The sequence below is a fragment of the Myotis daubentonii genome, chromosome 7, assembly GCF_963259705.1.
Source record: "Myotis daubentonii chromosome 7, mMyoDau2.1, whole genome shotgun sequence".
In the NCBI taxonomy this organism is placed as follows: Eukaryota; Metazoa; Chordata; class Mammalia; order Chiroptera; family Vespertilionidae; genus Myotis; species Myotis daubentonii.
The window spans coordinates 20,396,768-20,421,581 of record NC_081846.1 but is presented as its reverse complement, the minus strand read 5'-3'; the positions used below and the strand labels follow the sequence as shown (position 1 = coordinate 20,421,581).

General features: G+C 40.7%; 1 protein-coding gene across 2 annotated transcripts in view; it reads right to left on the bottom strand.

Moving 5' to 3' along the window:
* XRCC5 (X-ray repair cross complementing 5) overlaps positions 1 to 24,814 on the bottom strand; it is a 79,808-nt gene that overhangs the window by 31,866 nt on the left and 23,128 nt on the right. For both annotated transcript variants that reach the window (XM_059703075.1, XM_059703076.1), the window contains exons 10-16: positions 24,513 to 24,575; positions 22,159 to 22,296; positions 21,207 to 21,297; positions 18,363 to 18,496; positions 17,056 to 17,252; positions 6,246 to 6,336; positions 4,761 to 4,830 (exon numbers count right to left, since the gene is read on the bottom strand). In XM_059703075.1, the coding sequence (XP_059559058.1) occupies positions 4,761 to 4,830; positions 6,246 to 6,336; positions 17,056 to 17,252; positions 18,363 to 18,496; positions 21,207 to 21,297; positions 22,159 to 22,296; positions 24,513 to 24,575 (784 nt within the window). The remainder of the gene's footprint in view (positions 1 to 4,760; positions 4,831 to 6,245; positions 6,337 to 17,055; positions 17,253 to 18,362; positions 18,497 to 21,206; positions 21,298 to 22,158; positions 22,297 to 24,512; positions 24,576 to 24,814) is intronic.

The window sequence follows — 24,814 nt, the reverse complement described above, 5'->3', positions numbered from 1 at the left end:
AATCTAATGTTAACTATCAGACTCCAAATAGGAGTCCCTACCATTTCTACTTAGGATATTTTCTTGACAAATTTATTTTTTAACCAATCCTGTCCCTGTGAATTCAATTTGGTGGAATGGAGCTCCGCCACCCTGTCACTACTTGGAAACCTAATTAGTATAGAACCTACAATCTAAGTGGCAAAAGTAGGGTTGATGGAAGAATCATCTCATATTATAAAAAGTTACATTCCATCCTTTTGTCTCCAAATATTCATCTTTTCTAGCTTTTAAGGTCCTCAGAGAACCTGTTTTTGACACACTAGGTACCTTTCAGCTACTTTACATAATATTTCATACTCAGTGGAAACCTGTAAATTTAAACCTATCTCAATCATGTAGAAATCTTTTGGAGGACTGAAGTAATGTGGCTTTTCTTTCTCTAATTTGCTGTCATCTTTTGACCACTTTAGCACTCTCTCTAAGTAAAAGCAGAGAAGGGACAAAGAATTGGAAATCCATGGCGTTCCTCCTAAGAAGCCCTGCTGATGAGCTAGTGGAGAAGGGTGTTCATGTAAGTAGACTAGAGGCCCGGTGCACAAAATCGTGTGCGGGTACAGTCCCTAGGCCTAGCCTGCAATCAGGGCCATCTCACTGCTGCCCACCCCGGTTCCCCTTTCGCCATCTGGCAATGGGGACTTGATGGCCGGGGAAGGGACTGAGAGGTCAGCCATTGCTGCCTGCTCACCGGCCCCACCCCCGCCGTGGGTCACCTCTGTGTGTGGGGCAACCGGTGGGGTGGAGGCCTTGTCCTGGAGCTGTCTGCATCCCCCTCCACCCACTCTGGTTCCCATTCGCCATCAGCGATTGGAGCCTGCAGGCCGGGGGGAGGGACCAAGAGGTTGGCCATTCCACCCGCTTGCCAGTCCCACCCTCCACCCCCCCCCCCCACTGGGTTCCGTTTGCCATTGGTGATCAGAGCCTGCCAGCTGGGGAAAGGCACTGAGAGGTGGTCAGTGCACCTCATAGTGACTAGTCGAGCGGTTGTTCTGGTCATCCTGCCGTTATGGTCACTGGGCTTTTATTATATAGGATAACCCTGATTTGAGGAGTCTGAGAACTCTGTGGACTCAGGTTCTTCCAATAACCCACAACTACAAATTCCAGGTGCACTTATGAATTGTGCATGAGGGAAACAACTCCACTTCCACAAGTATTACATATACAGCTATAGTCAAGAATTTTTTTATTGTAAACTGTAGTGATAGCATGTAGGGGTGTGTAAGAAAGGAGGAAAGAGACCAGCAGAAGGAGGACACTTGAGAATCAAAGACAGCTTACCGGAGCATCAGCAGCCAGGAAGAACACATCCTGGGGTTCAGTGTTATCTCCTCTCTGCCAATAAACTTAGGACAAAAAATATCCCTCACACCAAAAAAACAGAAGATAAAATGTGTAGCTGCTTACTGTAGACAACTGATGTCAAGGGAATAGGATCACAATTTTCTCAGTTTGACTTCATGATTATTAGGCCAGACAGATTACACCTGTATATCTTACCTAATAATATACAAACATGTAAATTAACCGCCCCTCCGCTACACTCACCAGCCAATCAGGAGAGTATGCAAATTAACACAACAAAGATGGTGGTTAATTTGCATATGTAGGGGCAAAGTGGCAGAGCGAAGACTGAAGGCTCTGTCTGGAGCTGCAAAGAGGAGCGAAGGCCTGGGTGCCGGGTGCTGGAGGAAAACTGGTGCCGGCAGCCAGGGGAAGGGAAGGCCTATTGCACGAATCTCTTCGTGCAACCGGCCTCTAGTTAGTTTATAACAAGAGGTGAAAGGGCCAAGTTCTAAGGGTAAAACAATCTTACTAATACTTATTGATCATGCTTTTGGCAACTGAATTTTTAAAAATAGATACAATGGAGAAAAGAGCAAGACTTCTACCACCCTTGCCCTAGTCAGAGAAGTCTGGGAGGGATAATGATCAATACCAAGGAGAAAGCTTAACGACTGGAAGACAACTCTGGGCTTACAGGGGAAGTAGGTCTTGGCTCACAAAGACAGTCTACTCATCCAAAGTCCTATCTATAGACACAAGCTTTTAAATTCATGACCCTATAATGTATAACAAAAAACACGTAGGAAAGGAGGCCATTAGGATTAGGAGAAATAATGACTAAGTAGAAAAATCTAGTATTTAAGAAAGAAATGGGTTTGAATCCTTGTGTGATTTGGGGGGAAGTTCATCTCCTCCAGTTTTACAGTTTTTCCATCTGTAAAGAGGAGATAATAGTACCTATTTGTAACCTATGTGCCATCTAGGGGTCACTGCCCTTATTTTCATATATCTACTTCAAATGCCCAATTCCATGGCCTCAGGGAAACATGTTTTCATCAATGTGAACATTCTGAGGAGTTTACTTTCTCATGAGCTCTTCAGACTCTGGCCTCCTGTGCTCTGAGGTGCTTTCTCTGCTCTGCCTGAAATAATTCAAGACCCAAAACTCTGCCTCTTCACCAGAGCACTGAAGCCAAGCATTCTGATTTTACTGACTCTGAGGATCTGTAGTCATAAGTTGGGAATGTATTACAGAACTCTGTGCCCTTACCTTATTCCTTCACTTCCTCTCCCTCTTAGCTTTTATACTTTTCTCCTCCCCCTCTCCTGACTAAACTCCAGTCAGCTTGTCTACTTCTATGATGCTAATAGCTACCCCCTCCTCTGAACCCCAGTACTGGTTAACAACCAAGCCTTGGACAGAGTCTATTTCTACCCTAAGCACTTATCAAAGTAGTTTCCCAATTAAAACAATGGAAGAATTTTCAGCAAATTCTGGCACCAGTTGTTAAAGCTCTCACATTTTCTCCACTTGCTCATGTGACCGTGGGACTGCTCTGTGGGGTAGGTAACTAAGACAAAAATATAACAAAGTGGGTGCACAATGCTTGAACATAGTAGACACTAGTGGCTACCTTCATAATGGTGATGATTCTGGACTCAGCCCCCTGAAGAGACCATGCCTACATCAACCAGGGAGGTCAATCACTTCCACAGAGAGGACCCTTGACTTTGGCCAAAGTAACTGACAACATACAATCAAAAGCTAAGAAGGCCATGACCTTTCATCAAAAACACAAAATCTTCTTCGATCTCAAAACATAAAACATCCATGACCCACCTAAAAGAATTACCATGGTAACAGAGCTGTTCTTCCTTAGGTAATTCTCAGAGGTCTGGTCTTTGGTGTTGCTGCCAACAAACTTTGGCCTGGTGGATTACATGCTCTCTCGGAGGCTTAGCTGGTTATGACTGCTGCTGGGCAACAGCACAGCATGTCCAGACATCTTGCTAGGATTCTCAAACTCGAAGTACTAAGGCACCCTACACCTATGCCTGCCACTATAGATGATTAAACTAAAATGGTGTAGTGTTCTAGGCAATTCTCCACCTAAAACACCAAGAAGTGAGAAGAGAAAGTTCTATGCATGCAGTAACACTCACACACAGAGGGTGTCTCACAGATAGGCCTGTACCTGGGCAGCTTTATGACTACTACTGTGCACACAAAGCTGCAGGGCTACAAGTGCTAGCTGCCACTCTTTAAAAGACAAGGGTGGGGAACATCCACCCATGGGCCATATAAGGCCCAAAAAATCATTTGTCTGGGCCTACCAAGGCATTAGGGGTGAATTAATTAAATGTTTGACCAGATATAGCAGGCTAATTTTTAAGCTGATAATTTTGTATGGTCTTTATTATAAATATCCAAATGGACCTTGGCAGAAAAAAGTTTCCCCACCCTTGCGTTAAGGGGTGAGAGAACAGGAATATAAACACATTCAAGTAGTATGTGAATGTCAGTTCAAGACCCTCTATTCGTTCTTACGCCCTCCATCTTACCTTGGCCATGTGCTCAGCAAGGCTTCTTCCCAGAAGCCCAAGCCTCTGCTAGCCACACCATGACTTCTTTAAACTAATCAATGACAATCAAGGGAAGTCGCCATAGATATGACCACATCCTGTGTAACAAGACACCAACTTGCGCCTGGCCAATCGGCAGGGCCCACAGTCCTTTCTCCTCCCCTTACTCCAACCCCCCTATAAAACCTCTCTCCACACAGAGTTCTCTCTCTCTCTGCCACTTGGCTTGCCGTTGCGTCGGTGAGTGTGGTTGGGGAGCCGAACTAGTTCGAATAAAGACTCTTTGCTTTTGCATGGGGGGGGGGGGGGGGGGGAGACCCTCTATTCGTTCTGGAAGCCATTTTAATACTAACCCAAGCCTAAATGAAATTCTAGGTTATATATGATAAGAAAACTGTGAGAATGTAGTCAATTTCAGAAGTACTGAATCAGAGGGCAACAGCAAGGTCTTTCTGGGTTGTAAAGGGGCTCCAATCCTTAAGACTAGACTAAGAATGTGTATCCCAGAAAACAGGGAGATATGACACAAAGTTGTTTTATTCTAAGCTCATTCACAGTCACCCAAAGAAGTTCAATGAAGTGGAACTAAAAACTCCAAGGTTCTCGCCCACAGTTTTCTTAACAAATTAGTCCTCTGTTTGGGCAGACTTGTACTGAGTTTATCTCATTGCTCATAATGTCTCAATGAGATCACTAATAAGGGACAACACAAAGACCCACAAGAAAGAAAACTGCTATATATAGAGGTTATAACATTATTACAAAAGGCTACACTTCTTAATCTCGATTTTAAATCCATTAACTCAATTGAACACCTTCCCTAAAAACAGAGCCAGTGGCATATCACTCACCTTCCTCAAAGCTGGCATTCTTCTGCCTCACCAGAACACGGAAGTTTTCAGCAGGATTCACACTTCCGACCTAGAATATATCCACAGAAAATAACCCTGCAGATCACCCCAGCCAAGACAAGATGGCTTGATGTCGGAAGTGTCCTCTTATAGAATAAAACCAAAGCCAGAGTGAAGGCCCTTCCTAGTCATTTCCAGGGTTCTGTTCAAAGCTAGCAGATACAGCTGCCGACTGTACTTTCACTTACCTCCCTTTGTGCAAGCTGACTTCTTTCCAGAGGGGTCAGAAGTGTTACTACCAAGCAACTAGCCAGCCCAGCTTGAAGGCTTTATGTGGCAAACTGCCTGTGCATCCTGACACCCAACCAATTAGGAAGGGAGGATTCTGCAGTGTGGGGCCAGTTCCAAATATATCTGTCCTACAAAGATGGCGTGAAAATAACAGCCTGATGCTTGACTCTCTGAACTTCCCCTTTTGGGGGGGACTGCTGCTGACCCTTTGGCATTGAAGTTTTGGTAGAATATATAAACGTGCCCAAACTGAAGATGTCACCCAACAGTACAAGCAGATCGTGTATCAAGGTTTACTGCAGTGCTAGTTTCAAAGATGGAAATCTCTGCCACACTATATGGCACTTTCTGATCATACTTATGCCTTTAATCTTCCGGTCCCAACCTAAACAGGGCCTAAGTATCATTCAGCTCAAAGGAAGACGACAACGGGGCTCTATTATGGCTGGTAGACTTCGGCACAAAACATACTAAAGTTTCCAATTTGCTCTGGTAAAGCAGTCAGAAAAGTTTTCCGAGCAAATAAGGTCATAATTTTTTTCCTTCACTATAAAACATTGAAATAAAACCCAAATCATTTTTCAGACATTCAATTTTTCTGAGAGCATTTCTTTTTGAAGAAGGGAAAAGGCATGCCCTAGTGCTAACTGACCTTCCCAGTGCACTTGGCTAGTAAGGGACAATTTTTAAGACCCATTGATTCAAACTAATGACACTTCAAATAAGGCAATTATCTTTAAGTTCCCAAAACCTTCCATTAAATAAAGATCTCAGGTGTCGAAGGATATTTGGTTTGGAGAAATCCTAAACTTGTGAAACCTGTTCTGAAGTTGTATATCAGAAAGAAGAGTTACACTCAAATTTTATGTACTTGGAGATTAAGACTTGTATCATCAACCCCTATCATTTTGACTAAACAGAAAGCTGCAAAGTGAAGTCAACAACAACAAAAAAATCTCTACAAAAAGTACTCCCACAGCAATGTTCCATGCTCTGTGTATTATATAGTGCTCTGTGCACTGTGTATCATACAGACCATTCTATAAGCAATTCACTGACAGTAATTACTTCCAGGAACAAGTATGGGGTGCGCCTGCGTGGCTTATATGTTGGAAGGACTAACAGACACTGATGCAGTCTCCCCCAGCCCGTCTCCCTGCAATGGGGAGAGCACGCTGGAAAAGTTCTGCTCACCTTGGTGACCGTGCCTTCAGCCAGGCTGGAGAGACTAAAGTGGGCTTCTTCCTCTGTCTTCAGTTTTTTAGAGTTAGGTCCCTCCTCATGCCTGTAAAAAAAATAAATGGGGTTTCCCCTTAAAACAAAGCAAACAATACAAAACCCAGAACTACTGATGTGAAAAGTACGACTTTATTTTTCAAGTGTCAAAAATTAACAGCCGCACTTGGTCCTCCTTTACAAAGAGCCTGGCTCGCTTTCCCAACCTCAGAACTTCCGGCCTGACCCTGACCTGAGCAGCCCTGGCTGCTTCACAGCATAGAGGTCACAGTCAGCAGGTGCATCAAAAAGCCCTCTCCCAGATGCAACTGTAAGCACGGGTCATGGAAACAGAACATTTCAGTAAGAAACCCATTGCTCTTCAGATACTATTTGCTGGTTTCCATCTCAGAACTGACAGCTATTAGCTTTCCATGTACATAGAAGACTTGTCTTCTTCATCATGTACGTGAGAGCTTTAGAAACTTCCTCTTACAGCTTCAAAGCTTACAAGATAACCCTTGATCAAATATGCAAGAGCTAGTTCTTAGAGAAGTCAAGCTATTAAAAAAACCTAATTCTGTGTTGGACAGTATGCTAACAGAGTCCAATAGCATCTGTGTCGTGAGGGAAAGATGACTCCAAGGAAGTGTATCAAACATCTTGCTTCAAGCAACATTCTGGCTTTAACAGCCTGTCTAGAAGTCAGGAGAGGTCAAGTTAATTGCAAAGGAAAATCAAATCAAATCCAAAGGCTCTGCCCATAATCTCCCTTAAGCTACTGAACACTGAGATATGAAGATTTTCCTCCCAGACAAATAATCAATCCAGGGCAAAAGCAGCTGTCAAGAAACGGCTGAATGAGAAGGGAAATTACTAGGATCTAGTATTTCTAAATGCGATGTGTTTTTGTTCAAAAGCCCAACCTTCAGACAATGAGGCATGAAGAAGAGGTTATCCTAAAATTAAAGCAAAGAATAATAAGGCATGAGCTGGCTTATTCAATGCTGTTTCAATAATGAATCTCCTCTTACAGCTAGATGAAGGACTACAGTAATCAGAGCCTTACAAAAACATGAATTAAAAGTTTTAGTACTTGACATCTTTCCCATTCACCACTTGCCTTTTTCCCTTTGAGAAGCAAAAAGAAAAAGAAAAAGGAAAAAGATAGAAGACAGAAGGATGGGGCCCAGGAATCATTAAAAGGGGTCAATCATCCTGAGTTCTTTCCTTCAAATAGAACAGAAGCTGAGCACACAAAGCCTTGATGGCAAAAATGGAGGGAAATGCATAAACCCAAAGCAGCATGAAATTCCCCCAGAATTTGAGTCCATTCAAAAAACCTCGCAGTCATCTCAGTTCGACAGACAACTTGGTACTGCTCATGGTACTGCTGAAGATTTGGAAACCAAAGAGCTAGATTTTAGTCTCTGTTTCAACACTCCCTGGCCCTGAAATTTTATTTCTTAAAAATATTGATTTCATATTAATCCCAGTATATCTAGAGTTTAGACTCTAGTAAGCTACTAGACTCTCTGATCTTCGATTTGCTCCTCAGGAAAACACTATGATAAAAAGTACCATGAGTATACAACTATGCACCTATTCTCTTCCAAACATACAAATTAACTTATAAGATGGCATTAAGAACCATTAAATATGCAAAGCACTGTGCTAAGTTCTGTGAGAATACAAGTTTGAATCACATAGAGAATTTCTTAAACCTTCCAACATAAGATTCTTGGGAAAGAAGGATAAGAAGATATAAATTTTAGTTCTTCAGAACTGAGCAGGTGAAGGCAGGCCCAGGAATAAGCAGAAAGTAGTGAAATTTTAATATGATTAATATTCTCAATATTAAATCATTTAACAGCATTATTAGGAATTCTACATATATTGAACTCAGACTGTCTATTTGAAGTGGGAAAGGGCAATGACTCTCATCCCCCAATTACTTATGAAGGAGCAGAGCCCTGGGAGGTAGAAATTATCCATGCAGGATCACAGTAGACATACAAATCTTAGGAGCTGCTGTATTTGGATGTTGGGACCATAGGTAATTCATTGTTCTTTCTCCTCTTCTCATTTTCTTTTACAAATATGTATAAATTTTGTAATTTATTTATTTAGCCAAACATTTACCTAATACAATGTGTTAGCCACTAAAACTAAGCAGAGCTTTAGATATTAAATATACAAAAATTAATATGCAATCAAAATCTTTAAGAAGTTCAGTGAAATAAAAAAGATAAATATATAAACAGGCAATTAACAAAGCATTGTGGCAAGCAGCACATCCCTGTGAGAGGATAGCAAGTCGCTGTGTTAGACTGGGGCATGAGGAGCATGCCGGGAAGTAGTGAGAGATGAGGACAGAAAACATCTAAATTATACACTCAGCAACTGTGAAGAAATACACTGGTTCTCTAAGTAGCTGGATTATGGATAAACTAGAGGCCTGATGCATGAAATTCATGTGGGGGGTGGGGATGTGTGTCCCTCAGCCTAGCCTGCACCCTCTCCAATCTGGGACCCCTCGAGGGATGTCCAACTGCCCATTAAGGCCCAATCCCACAGGGCAGTCGGGCATCCCTCTCACAATCCAGGACTGCTGGCTCCCAACTGCTCGCCGGCCTGCCAGCCTGATTGCCCCTAACCACTCCCCTGCCAGCCTGATCGATGCCAACTGCTCCTTTGCCGGCCCGATTGCCCCTAACTGCCCTCCCCTGCCAGCCTAGTCGCCCCTAACTGCCCTCCCCTGCTGGCCATCTTGTAGCAACCATCTTGTGTCCATATGGGGGCAGACATCTTGTGTGTTGAAGTGATGGTCAATTTGCATACTACCTTTTTATAATATAGGATACTTCTTTTCTTTCTGCCTATCTGAGTTTTCTCATTTGTATAACAGTTTGATCTTAAGCTGAAGGTAATGAAAAGCCATTCAAGCAAAGGTTTTTAATCGGGGTCGAAGGATGGCATCAAGGAACGTGTGAATGCCCTGAAAATATACGCAAAACTTAGTATGTTAGGGTATGTTTCTGGGGAGAGGGTATCAGGACTTAATTGACATCTTCACAACATTTCAGCCCAAAGCCACAGAATATACGTTTTTCTCAAGTGCACATAGGACATTTTCAAAGATAGACCACATATTGGGTCACAGGTAAAGTCTCTACAAATTCAAGAAGATAGAAATAATATCAAGCATCTTCTCAGACAATGGCATAATATTAGAAATAAACTAAAATAAAAACAATAAAAAAAATTCAAACACTTGGAAGCCGAATAGCATGCTATTAAACAATGATTGGGTTACCAAAGAGATCAAAGAAGAAATTAAAAACATCCTGGAAACGAATGACAATGAAAACACAACAATCTAAAATCTATGGGACACAATGAAAGCAGTCCTGAGAGGGAAGTTTATAGCTCTACAGGCCTACCTCAAAAAAAAAAAAAAAAAAAAGGTAGTAAATCATCTAACTCTACAACTCAAAGAATTAGAAAGAGAGCAACAAGAAAAGCTTAGAGTGAGCAGAAGGAAGGAGATAATAAAGATCAGAGCAGAAATAAATAACATAGAAACCAAACCAAACCAAACCAAACCAAACAAAACAAAACAAAAAAACAATACAAAAGATCAATGACACCAAGAGCTGGTTCTTTGAAAGGATAAACAAGATTGATGAACCTCTAGCCAGGATCACAGTAGACATACAAAGCATCTTCTGGAAGCTTCTGGCTCACCAAGAAGCAAAGAGAGGACCCAAATAAACAAAACCAGAAATGAAAGAGGCAAAATAACAACAGACCCCACAGAAATACAAAGGATTGTTAAAAAATACTATGAACAACTCTAGTCCAACAAAATAGCCCTGTGGTCATCAAACTGTGGCTCACGAGCCACATGTGGCTCTTTGGCCCCTTGAGAATGGCTCTTCCACAAAATACTGACTTCTGTGCATGGGCCATGAAGTTTCAATCGCACTGTACATGTGCGCCCACACGTGGTATTTTTGTGGAAGAGCCACACTCAAGGGGCCAAAGAGCCGCATGTGGCTTGCCAGCTGCAGTTTGCCGACCGCTGAACTAGACAACCTAGAGGAAATGGACATATTCCTAGAAAAAGACAACCTTCCAAAACTCAATCAGAAAGAATCTAAAAATCTCAATAGGCCTATAACTATGGAGGAAATTGAAGCAGTCATCAAAAAGCTTCCAGCAAAAAAAAGCCTGGTGCCAGATGGCCTCACAGGGGAGTTTTACCAAACATTCAAAGAAGAACTAAAACCTATCCTCCTCAGACTATTCCAAAAAATTCAAGAGGAAGGAACACTTCCAAGATCATTCTATAAAGCCAGCATCACCCTAATACCAAATCCAGATAAAGACAACACAATGAAAGAAAATTACAGGCCAATATCCCTCATGGACATAGATGCCAAAATCCTCAACAGAATTCTAGCAAATCGAATCCAGCATTACATCAGAAAGATCATACACCATGACCAAGTAGGATTTATCCCTGGGATGCAAGTATGGTACAATATCCACAAATCAATAAACGTGATACATCACATAAACAAATTGAGAGATAAAAATCACAGTCATATCAATTGATGCAGAAAAAGCATTTGACAAAATCCAACACCCTTTCTTGATAAAACCCCCAGCAAATGGGAATAGAGAGATCATACTTCAACATAATAAAAGCCTTATATGACAAACCTACAGCCAACATCATACTCCATGGGCAAAAAGTAAGCCATTTCACTTAAGAACAGGAACGAGACAGGGATGCCCACTTTCACCACTCCTGTTCAACATAGTACTGGAAGTGTTAGCCATAGCAATTAGACAAGAAGAAATAAAAGTTATCCAAATTGGAAAAGAAGATGTAAAACTGTCATTATTAGCAGATGACATGATGTTGTACATAGAAAACCGTAAGGACTCTATCAAAAAATTATTAGACTTAATAAATGAATTCAGCAATGAAGCAGAATACAAAATTAATGCCAAGAAATTTTTATACACCAATAGTGAACTTACAGAAAGAGAGATTATAAAAAAACAATCCCATTTACCACTGCACCAAAAAAATTAAGATACCTTGGAATAAACTTAACTAAGAAGGTAAAAGACCCGTACTCGGAAAACTACAGGACACTGAAAAAAGAGACAGGGGATAACATAAACAGATGGAAGAACATACCATGTTCATGGATTAGTAGAATCAACATCATTAAAATGTTCATACTACCCAAAGCAATCTATAGATTCAATGCAATCCCTATTAAAATACCAACAGCATATTTCACAGACCTAAAAGGAGCTCTCCAAAAATTCATCTGGAATAAAAAAAGATCCCGAATAGCTGCAGCAATCTTGAGAAAGAAGGACAAAGTAGGAGGGATCTCAATACCAGATATCAAGCTATATTACAAAGCCACTGTTCTCAAAACTGCCTGGTACTGGCACAAGAACAGACATATAGACCAATGGAATAGAACAGAGAACCCAGAAATCGACCCAAACCACTATGCTCAATTAATATTTGACAAAGGAGGCAAGAACATACAATGGAGTCAAGACAGTCTCTTCAATAAATGGTGTTGGGAATATTGGACAGATACATGCAAAAAAAATGAAACTAGATCACCAACTTACACCATACACAAAAATAAACTCAAAATGGATAAAGGATTTAAACATAAGATGGGAAACCATAAAAATATTAGTGGAATCCACAGGCAGCAAAATCTCAAAACATATGCCAAAGCAGTATCTTCACCGATACAGCTCCTAGGGCAATGGAAACTAAAAGAAAATAAACAAATGGGACTACATCAAAATAAAAAGCTTCTGTAGAGCAGAAGGAACCATCAACAAAACAACAAGGAAGCCCACTGCATGGCAGAACATATTTGCCAATGTTATCTCCAATAAGGGGTTTAATCGCCAACATTTTCAGGGAACTCATACAATTTAACAAAAGAAAGATAAACAACCCAATCAAAAAAATGGGCAACAAACCTAAATAGGTACTTTTTGAAAGAGGACATACAGAAGGCCAAAAGACATATGAAAACATGCTCAAAGTCACTAATCATCCGAGAGATACAAATCAAAACAACAATGTGGTACCATCTCACACCTGTCAGAAAGGCTATCATCAACAAATCAACAAACAACAAGTGCTGGAGAGGATGTGGAGAAAAAGGAACCCTCGTGCACTGCTGGTGGGAATGCGGACTGGGGCAGCCACTATGAAGAACAGTATGGAGTTTCCTCAAAAAGCTAAATATGGAACTTCCATTTGACCCAGTGATCCCACTTCTAGGAATATATCCCAAGAAACTGGAAACACCAATCAGAAAGGATATATGCACCTCTATGTTCATAGCAGCACAATTTACCATAGCTAAGATTTGGAAACAGCCTAAGTGCCCATCAGCAGATGAGTGGATTAAAAAACAGAGGTACATCTACACAATGGAATATGATGCTGTGGTAAAAAAGAAGGAATTCTTACCATTTGCAACAGCATGGATGGAACTGGAGAGCATTATGCTAAGTGAAATAAGCCAGTCAGAGAAAGATAAACATCACATGATCTCACTCATTTGTAGAATATAATGAACAACATAAACTGATGAACAAAAACAGATCCAGAGACAGAGAAGCATCGACCAGACTGTCAAACCTCAGAGGGAAGGTAGGGGAGGGGAGGGGTAAGGGGGGAGAGATCAACCAAAAGACTTGTAGGCATGCACATAAGCTAACCAATGGACACAGACACTAGGGGGGGTGAGGGCATGAGTGGGGGGGGGGGGGGGTTGGGAAGCAATGGGGGGAAAAGGACACATATGTAATACCTTAATCAATAAAGAAAAAAATAAAGTATCTCAGTTAAACTTCACAACAACCCTATGTGTTAATTATTGTTACTGTCTTTTACAAATGAGCAAACCAAGGTTCAAAAGCTTCTGACCTTGTCTAAAGCACAATTAGTAAAGGGTCCACAACTAGTCCTCAACTCTTAGTAACCACTCTCCTATGTAGCCTCCTAAAAGGCAGGTGTCTGTTATGGCCACTTGACACAGAACCACTTGCCAACTTTAACCGCTATTAAAGGGAAATGCTTGGGTCTGATCCAAATGTATCCGATTCCAAAATCAATGCGATTAGCCACTATACTAACCCAAAGTGAAAGGAGTGGGTTTGAGGTAAATCTAATACATCTTGGTAAACCAACTAGATATGGAAAGTAGAAAAGTGATGACTTCCTGGAAATAGGTGTCATTAACTAAAATAGAGAATAAAAAATAGCATGAAATGAGGTTTAAAAGGAGCATGGAAGAAAAAAGATTATGAAGTCATTTGTGGACACATTAAAGTTGAAGTAATGACAGACACTTAAGATACAGTGGCTAGGCTGGAAATATGTCAGGATGGACAGATACTTAGTAGTGTTTGAAGACGTGCATGTGAAATAATCAAAGGCCCTAGAACACGTATTATGAAGGCAACGTGGCACAATGGGTGAAAGTGCAAGCTCTGGAGCTGGACTGCCTGCATTTATTTTATTTTTATTTATTTTTTAAATATATTTTTATTGATTTCAGAGAGGAAAAGAGAAGGTGAGAGAGATAGAAACATCAATGATGCGCCGAAACTGGTTTAGCTCAGTGGATAGAGCGTCGGCCTGCGGACTGACGGGTCCCAGGTTCGATTCCGGTCACGGGCATGTACCTGGGTTGCGGGCACATCCCCGGTAGAAGATGAATGATGAGAGAGAATCATTGATTGGCTGCCTCCTGCACGCCCCCTACTGGAGATCGAGCCCCCTACCCTGGGCATGTGCCCTTGACTGGAATGGAACCTGGGACCCTTTGGTCCGCAGGCTGATGCTCTATCCACTGAGCCAAATCAGCTAGAGTTGGACTGCTTGAATTTAAATCCTCACACCAACATGTAGTCAGCTGTGATCTTGGGCAAGTTTCTTGTCTTCTCTAAGGTACAGTATCCCCAGTTTTGAGATGGGGGTTATAAAAGAACCTACTTCAGAGGATTACCCAAAGGATCTAAAAAGGTAATACATGTCAAGCAAAGCATTCAACAAATACCTGTGGCCAATAAGTGTCAGCTCTTGGTGAGGAAGAGTCCTACAGAACATCCACATTTAAGGTTGGTGGGGAAAGAAAGCAGCCCCAGAAGAATCGAAGCAGGAGCCGTCAAAGATTTAGACAGAAACACCCGGAGAAGCTGAAGTTAAGGAAGATGTATGAGTTCCGAGGCAAAGAATAACTGACAATGTCAAGTGCTGCAAAGAGGTGAAGAAAGAGAGGGCTGCCAAGCTAAAGTACATGTAAGCAGTTGGTGTCTTTTGGAAGAACAGTTTCAGGAAAGCAGTGGGGGCAGAAAGCTGAGACAATGAGTGCCAAGTAAAGAATCAGTTAGACTATTGTCCAATTAGCCTGGCTTATGGAAGGAAAGAAAATGATAGGTAGTAACTTGAGGGGGAAGCGAGAGATTTATTTTATTTTGTTACAGAGGAAAGAAATATAGTGTTAATGTGTAGAGGGAAAGGAGCTGGTACAAAGGGAGAAGCTGAAACTACAGAAAGAGGGAAGATATTAGGATTGGACTAAGGTACCAGATGAGACAGGAGATAACATCTCAGGAAACAGGTGAAAGGATTAACTTGGGACAGCATGATACTATTATTGTTTTGGGTTTTGACTACTGCCTTCCCTTCTAAATAGTTCAAAGTGCTTATTAAATTAAATATTAATTTAAGAGATAGTGTTACAATCTCTGTTGAGAGGATGCTGTTTTAAGATGGAAAAACTCTCATAAAGATAAAATTATTTAACCAAAATCACATAGAGTTCAAAGCTAGAATGAAGACTCGTGATTCCCAGTCCAGGGCTCTCTGTGTTGGCCTCTGACACTTCCTGAACAGACATTTGCTCACTCCCCAGTCTTTGTCCCTTGCCCCTACACAGGAAATATGTGCCGTGGATACAGAGATACTGAATATACACAAAAGTATAACTGGTTGTTAGCAATTTTCTTCTCTTTGGGGAAACCACCTCCAAAGCTGATGGGTACCTTACCATAAAAATTAAGGGTTGCAAGAACCTTGCAGAAGGGGCTGAATCCTTCTTATTAAATATAGAAAGTACTCAATAAATATTTGTTAAATGCACCATTTCTGTAGTTCTTAAAAACAAAGATTTCTGAAGAACGGTAGAGAATGGGAGTGTGAGTGGGTATGTGTGAGCGAGATAATTCTCAGGCCCCAGGAGACACTCAGGCTTCCAGAAGGAGTGAGGGGTAGGATTAGAGCTGAAGGTGTCATCACAGCGGGGACCAAATCACAGAACAACCTCTGGGTTGTTCTTAAAGTCAGCTAATACCAGTATACATTTTAATCAAGGGGAGAAGGGGAAATGACCCCTTTCCTTCCCACAACAGCAGAAGGTAATCAGGATCAGGAACTGGAGCCTTAACACAGACAGAGAATAGCTAATGACCGCAGTGAGGCCAGAGCAAGGCTGCCATGGGAAGAAAAGGACTTCAAATTGTAGTAACTGTTCTAAAGCACTGATCTGAGGGATACAGGCAGATGAGGCTAGCAGGGAGAAAGTAAACTTCCAGTGACAGCCTTTCTATGTAGAAGAAAGCTACAGGCTAAAGTGAACCAAAAAACTCTCCAGAACGTATCAGGAAAGCATGTGATAGAATCTATCAATCCCATGATTATTTTTTTTTTTCAATTCTAACACAGCCGGGGGTATTAATCTCTAAAAAGCCACAGAAAGCATAAAGCTTTCTATTCAACTTGGAAGATGATTCATTAAATTAGCAATTTACAAAACTCTGTCAAGGTTTTTGGAAATTATTCAGTACTGTATTTACAAATAAGCTTTACTTGTCAATAAAGATACAGCTGTGGGAAGGAAGAAAAAAAAAATGTGGCTTAAGCCTAGATCTCAGAATCCAATCTAAATAAATAAACAGATCATTTTGATTTGGGAGGAAAAGTCACCAATAACGAAACCTAAAACTGGTAAAAAATCAATCTATACACCCAAATGATTCTGGATAATAAAAAACAATTTCTTATGGTTTTTATTTTGTTTTGAATAGAAATTGATACAGATTCTGAAAAGAATTTGCTGAGGGAAGAAAAAACTCAATAGCTTCCTGAAAGCGTGATTTGATTTGAGAATTATATGAAAAGCATTTTGCCATTCTTACAATGCAAACACCTCACTGATGATATAACCAAGTACATCATTAACACAGGGCCAGGTTTTTTCATTCCCCTTCTCACTTTTCCTCCAAAAATCTCATTGACATTCTCCTGATACCTAACCTCCCAAACAAAAAACCTTATGACCTTCCCCCCTCTCCTCTCATCCTCAGCACCCTACTTTAGAAAATGGTAAAATTTAGTATTAGATAATCAAAATTGTTTAGCATATATATATATATATATATATATATATATATATATATATATATATATATATATCTCAAGAATTTGATGCTGATTAAAAAGCCAACAGCCCTGAAGGTAGCTCTCCATTCCAGGTGAATAGCAAGAATAAAACAGACCTACAATGCACAGATGAGAGAAACCAGTATTTTCAAGGCCAGGATCAAATAACCAAAAGTTTCTTCCTCCCACATCCAACCGTCAGTCCTGGAGCCCCAGTCTATGACTACCACCAATCTTATGTTGTCCAATGTGAAATGCAACCATAGCATTACTTACTTGTCTTGGAAAACGTCCTGAGCAGTCAGTTGGTCCTTTTTCTTGATGGCTTCAGTCAGAGGGAATAGGGTCTTTATTTTGGAGAGAGGAATCTCACAGTTAGCTGTTACCTCCGTGGGGGGATCCAGCATGTTTAGAACATGCTGCTGAACTGGGGGCAGAGGCTCCTGAGGATGCAGAGCTCTGTGCAGCAGGCACTGTGGGGAAAGTATAAGGATTTTAAAATGCAAGTAAATGGCAAAGGCCATTTGAAGTCCAGTTGTCAAAAACATCGAAGAATTTTATACAAGTATTTATATTGATTACACTTAGACTACTAAAGCATTCACTGAGTCAGGCCTTACTGTTAAGCTTTACATTTCTAATTTTAGAACAAAAGTTGTTCCCCCTCCCTCATTATTTAAAGGAATTATAAGCATTAAAAAAAACCTCAAAAAAACAGGCACTTTCTCTCGTGCAGAAGATCCCTCAAAATTACAATGGGCCCTAATAGGGACCTGAGCTAGTTAAGGAGACTTTAAGAAGTGAGTTAAGAGGGAGTTGAGGGTCTCTCTATCCACAGCCCCCACCCCCTCAGAAATAGGTCCTCCACTGCTATGTGAGGAAGAGTTTGCCTGAAAAAGCTGCATGGGATCATTTTTAGTTTGGGGGTTCAGAAAAGCCTATGTCCTGCTGTCACTGAGTTAATCCAGGACTAGAATACTCCTTCCCTTCGACCCTGGCCTATGCCTCCCCTTCCTCAGCATAAGTCAGCTTTGTTTTCAACTTCCCGTTCCCTTAATCCGATCTCCACCTTCCAATTCCTTTGGCCCAAGATTCAGAAATCCATATTTCATATTTCCCTGTATTTTAGTTACTCTTTAATAGTTTCCTACTATAACCTCTTTATCTGACCTTCATGATACCTTTAATTATGAAATTTTTGACAAATGTGGCACTGGAACACTTCTTCCCTAATAGTGATTATTCATTAAACTTCATTAAAACTCTACTATTTGGATATTTAAAAAAGAAGAAAAGCCTGGAAAACACATAAAAGGAAAATCGGCTTTTTATTAAGCCTTCCTGAAAAAACAACAGCCTTTCTCCAGAAAGAAATTAAAAGCACCCTAACTTGACTTCTTTCTTTCCAAAAGCTCAGAGTATTTTTCTCTTTTAGTAGAAAGAAGGTGGCTTTCTTCCATTAAACATATAGAGCAACTGAGGGGATTAAAAACATTTGTTAGTGACTGGTCAATTACTCTAATTTTTCACTCAGTTCTCTTTCATTTAAAAAAAGTATGATAGGTTCATCTTTTCTTTCTCACCTGAAATAATCTCTGAAATTGAGGATTTGGGATTTTGGTGGTTGGAAATAAATCTTCAATGGTGTCTCCCTCTTCATCTTTCTTGACCAAGCTCATGGAGTCTATCAGAGCATCGACAGCACTTAACTGTGCCTCTAAAACAAGGATAAACAAAAAAGCAGAAAGAAAAATAGACTAATTCTATTATTTTCCACTAAAACAAATGCTTTCCACTCATAGCTATTCATAGCAATCCTGGCAGGTTACACAGCCCTGGCTCTGCCAAATATAGTCTCTAGTTATGCAAATCATTTACCTTGGTTTTCTTATATGTAAAAATGAGTTATTTAGAGTAACTGGTCTCTTAGGTCCTTCCCAGTTCTACCATTCAGTGAACTTTTGACAATGGAAATCATATCAAAAGCAGGAGAGTTTAGCCCTGGCCAGTGTGGCTTAGTTGGCTGGACATTATCACATGTACCAAGAGACTGCTGTCAGGGCACATGCCCAGTTTTGGGGCTCCATCCCCAGCAGGGAGTGTGCAGGAGGCAGCTGATTAAAGTTTCTCTCTCATTGATGCTTCTCCCTCTCCCTGCCTTTCTCTAAAATCAATAAAAACATATTTTAAAAAATTAAAAAAAGCAAAAGACTTTGTTCCAGAGGAATGCCACACAAACCAGACCACAGCCACACAAAACGCAACCTGTATATGGCAATTTAAAATATTCAGAATTCAATGAATTAATATTAAAAAGAAATTAGTAATTAAAGGAGAAAAACATTTAAAAAGCCCTGGCCAGTGTGGCTCAGTTGGGTGGGCATAGTCCTGTGCGTTAAAAGGTTGCTGGCTCAATTCCCAGCACATGCCCAGGTTGTGGGCTCAATCTCCAGTAGACGGCATGTGGGAGGCAGCCAACTGGTGTTTCCCTCTCACATGGCTATTACTCTCTCTTTCTCTCTAAAAATCAATACAATTTTTTAAAAAGAAAAAGAGCATTAACTTTATAAGGATTTAATATAACTTATATCACAGCTTAACAGGAAGACAACATTGGATCGGAGTGAGCAGATTCCTTCACAAGCCCCCCAAGTCAGAAGGAGCCCTTTCCTCTCACAAAACTCATGGCACTAAGCACACTCCGCATATATGCACACTTGTGTTCATGTCTTATGCAAACGCTAAAGATCCTTAAGAGCAAAAACATGACTTCCTTTTCTTTACGACTCTTCTAAAACCTAAAAGAAAGTGCTCCTCAATAAAAATCGACCTAGTCAACAACAATGACATGCCCCAAGGCAATGTGGATGAAAGGCAACTCTATCAAAAATGCTTCTACTTAAACTACCATGTGTCACTTTCATGCTGCTGATTCATACAGCAGTTCAGTTCCTAAAAGTTGAGGTGCTAGTTTTGGATCATCGAGTCACTAGGCAAAAGGTAGAAAAGAGTAAGTGGTTCCTAAAACATCCATTATACTTCTGTCCGTTACTGCTACAAATTTCCCTTTTGAACAGCTACTACAGAAGGAGAGAGCGTGCAGCTATTTATCATAAAATCTTCCTATCCCATTTTTGGACTTTCTAGGGGAGGCTTCAGGCACTGGCACAGCCATCACCATGGTCAGCTGACTACGTAAACAACATAGTAGGTGGTACCTGTGTATGAACATGCAGTGATTTTTCATTTGCCATTACAAGCTATCAGGACGTTATCAGGCCAGATCATTCTAGCACTGCACACCCCTACATAAATGTCTACTTGGGAAATATGCCAAACAGTTTTAATAATACATTTTTCCAATGGAGAAAATGCAAACAAAAATGTCAACTCACAGAAAATAAGTCAACAGGTCGAGAGATATTTAATGTTTTAGGTCCTGGGTAAATGGTGTATGTCCATAATTTCTCAACAAAGTTCTCTTTTTTAAATGTTCTGCTCATTTAAAGTTTGGGGTTATTAAGAGGTAGGGATAGGCTACTCTAACACATGGGCAGCTTCTGCATGTTGAAGTCCACGCCTGGCTCCCCCATGATGCAGAAGGACTCATTTCTAGAAGATGGGAAAGACACAAGCCCCAGAAGCCCATTTGTTTCTTGGCTTTTCTACTGCACACTTCTCCCAATCGGGCGAACCAAAACACACACAGAGAAACCAGCTTTGAGAGTCACCTACTATTCCCTAATCCTAGAGAAAAACTTGTAAACTAAAACATCTACATGTCATTTTGTGTTCTTTGTGGTATGTTCTCTACATCTGGCCCACTACTATATTTTGTTACAACTGTCTTAAACTGTGAGCTCTCTGGAAGACAGGATCTGCATCTGTGAGACTCATTCTGTGCAGCCCCTGACATTTGTAGCCAGATGCTTAAGAAAGGCCTTTCCACGCCAAGCTCGAAGGAACTCCTAGAAATGAGAACAGTGTGACTTAAACTGCTACCGTGAAACTACAAAGAAAGGGCAAAGAGAAAAGGTAAACTCCAGCACTATCACTCTTCAAGTTAAAGTTCTATTTTATGTAGGACACTAAAGTCCCAGGTGTGATTCTATATGTCAGCTCCCGTAGAAGGCAAACCTGCTCACAACCAAAGAATGCACATCCATTTCTAGCAAGCTGCTTCCTAGATATAAATCCTAAGTCAGAAGGGGGAACCTAGAGAGTGTTTGGAGAGTTCAGGGCAAACGTATCCTTATTACTGGAAAAACACATGATGAACCACCTTCATTACTGTGTACGATGCGACATGGACCCAACTAATTCCATCCTGTGAAACCTTGGCCCCAGCCAATGACTGCAGACAGGTGATTTCCCAAGAACAGTTTGTGTTTAGAGCCAATTAGGGAGCAAAGTGGAAATAAACTCACCCGTGGGAGTGTATTTCTTATTATTTTTCAATGATGAAAACATGTATTGCCGCAAGTCTTCCATGAAAGGCAGCTGCACATACACCAAACACTAATGAGAAAGAAAGGAGGTAAAAGCAAAAACAATCCAATTAATAAAAAAATATAAAACTGGTCCCAAATGCTGTGAAAGTGGCACAACAAAAATATTTCGAAAATCAGAAGGCCCAATGCCGGTGCATGGAAAGTACAGTGTTTTGATTACTGTTATTAGCTATACACAGCTGCAAAGAGTACAGAGAATATTAAACATGAAATACAAGCTTCAAACAAAGTCTACCGAAGAATATCTGGAAAATGTATGCCCAATACAATAAATGAGAAGAGTCAGGTTGAGGGAAGGCTGATGTATAAGTCAAGTCATTTGCTGTCCCTTTTTCAGTTCTGCCACAGTCAGTTCTTTGAGAAATAGGAAATGTAAGAAATGTAGGCCCGTATTTTAAATAGGACATCGCTGACCAAACTGACTTTCACAAAGATCACAAGAAAATCACATCCTCAATCTTTGTAAATAAAGTCTGTTGTAAAAAAAAAAAAATAGAGGTAATCTATTCCTATTAGGTTCTGAGATTGTCAAAAAGGATGATAACCAAGAGAAGGTCACTGGATTGGGTAAACAGGAGGTCATGGTTAACCTTTAGTGATTTGATAAGAAGGTCCTTAACATACTCGTATTAACATATGTTCTTCCATTGCAACTGAACATGTGGTTCACAGGCCAGCAACATCGACGTTACTTAGGAGTTTGTGAGAAATATAGAATCCCAGGCACCACCCCAGAATACAGAATCAGAATTCATTTTTACAAGCTGCCCCAAGTGATTCCCACACACATTAACAGTTGAGAAGCACCTTTAGAATAAAGAAACTGAAGGGGGGAAAAACCATGAATAAAGAGCCCTGTGGGTTTTACCTCATAGGTGTCTTTGATATGAGGAAAAGCCACGCCAACCTGAGGATTAGCTCTTCTGTCGTAAGCATAGCGAACTATGGCCACCATGGCCAATTCATCCAAAGCGTGGATCAGGGAGGAAAGGGCCACCGCTGCTGCCTAGTAAGAAAGATGCAGCATTAACACCTATCCAACACGGGAGAGTTTTCACAATGGAACCACATACTCCTAAGACTGTGTTCTACTGTCTTCCTGTTTCAGATTTTTAAAAATTTATTTATTTTTAATCCTCACCCGAGGATATTTTTCCATTGATTTTTAGAAAGAGTGGAAGAGAGAAGGAGGAGCCTGCAACTGAGGTACATGTCCTTGACTGGAATCAAACCCAGGACTCTTCGGTCCGCAGGCTGACACTCTATCCACTGAGAAACACCAGCTAGAGCTCAGACTTTTTTTAAAGTGCACCTTCACCCACTTCAAGGCCACACTCTACACATTTGCATTTGATCACATTTACTTTACCTCTTCTGGAACTTTACTTCATCATCTAAATCCTCTCTCTTATCACTTCAATCTTCCTTATCTGAATTCATACCCTCACCCGCTACATAAACTCAAGTCTCGGCCTTCCTAAAACAAAATCTTTCTTTGTCCCCCTTTCACCATAAATTACTACATGTATCTTTCTTTCCTTTCACCTCTAAATTCCATGAAATAATCATCTTGTTGTTGACACTGCTTAGCACAAGATTTGTTCTTCAATCTAATCCATCTACTGACCTGCCTTATTGAAATTATCTTCTGAAGTCAGCCATGATCTCCTAATTGCTAAGCTCTTGGCTCTCATTCTACTTGACCTCTCAGTAGCATCTGACCATCCCCTTTCCCTGAACTTTCTCCTTTGGCTTCAGAATAACACTCTCTCTTGATTATTATACACTAGGAGCCCAGTGCACGAATTTGCACAGCACCGCCCACCCTCAAGTTGCCTCCGGCTGGTCCCACCTTCTCCTGCCTCCCTGCTTCTCCACTCCTGCCTCCCCACTTCTGCCCCATCTCCCATCTCTGGAGCAACGCCTGAGACGCAGGCAGCCTCCTGATGATAGGCGCTAATAAAGAGGTAATATGCTAATGGTCCCGGAGTGAGGTGTTACAGTGTCCTGGCTAATTTGCATATTACCTCTTTATTTGTATAGATTGTGAGCCACTCCTCCCTTGGTTCTTCTCCTCCTCCAACTAACTTGACACTCTGCTCTTGACCTTTCTCTCCTTCTCTTACTCTAAAGCTCTACTTGGGGATTATTTTATCCAGTCTCATGAGTTGATGAATCAAAAGTCTGTATATTCAGCTTTAACACTCTTCTAAAACCCAGACTTATATTCAGCAGAAGTTAACAACACAGTTAAGATGTGTTGACAATATATCCCAAAACTGCGTGATTACCAACAGGATCTGATTTAGGAGAAACCCAGGAACTTGGATTTTTAAATTGGAGGATTCACGTATTAGAGCCTATTGTGCTCTAGTGAACCTGTGCAGTACTGAGTGTTTTCTCCTAACGTCAACTGTTCTGATGGAATAACGGAATAATACCCGTTCACTAGATTTATAACCAGCTACCCTTCAGAAATGAGGAGAAAGAGAGGATTAAGAGGACTAGATCTCTTACACCCTCCCCCTCCCCCTCCCCCCAAACAAGCCTTCTACATCTACTAATTTTAAATACAAATATTTGGAGACCTGCTTCAGTAGTCTTAAAAAGACACTATATTCTAATCTTCCAGTTTAGATCAGCATCTCCAAGGAAATAAGTTCTGACTTGGAAGCCACACAGAAAATATTTACGGAGAGGGCAGGTTCACGTGAGTGTAGGATGCAAGAGTCATGGGTTGTTAGCCAGGCAGAAACCAGCCTGAAAACAGAATCTCTTGGGAAGGTGGGGAAAGAGTGCAAAGAGATGGGGGTTGGAAAAGACAAATTTCTCAATGACAAGTGGTCCAGAGAGTCAGTGAAGCTCATCTCCAGGACACTAGAGCCAGTACTAAATGTCCAATATCCATAACAATAAAAATGTCCACCTGGCCCCAACCTTTCTGGGGACACTGAGATCCCCATACTAAATGCATGTGTTCAAATGTTTTTTGTTTTTAACATTCACCTGCTGTCCGATGGTAGGACTATTTCCTAAGGCCTTGTGCTCATACTATGACAAATTCATTAGTCATTTCTTCATTTTCAGAGTTAAAAGACAATGAATTTCCCCACTGCCGTTACAATAATTAATGTCATTTTAAACTATAAATGTCCCAAACAATTCACTTAAAATGACAATTTAATTCTGTGGCACTACCTCAAAGACCCATTGTCAACTCACCTCATCATCTTTTGCTGCAAAGACTTTTAGAACTTGATTTCCCATGAAATATTTCCTGTGGACCTACAAGAGTAAGTGAGGAGAGAATCAGTTATGATCCAAAATAAGTTATACATAAAACCATAATGCTACAGTTTGCTAAGAAATTCCATTCAAAATGTTCTTACTGAAAAACATTGACAAGTACTAGAAACAACATATTACCTAAGATTCAACAGAATAAATATATGAGCATCTAATATGCATCAACATTATTCTGGGCACTTTAAACACAATAATGAACAGAATATAGGTTGTCCTGA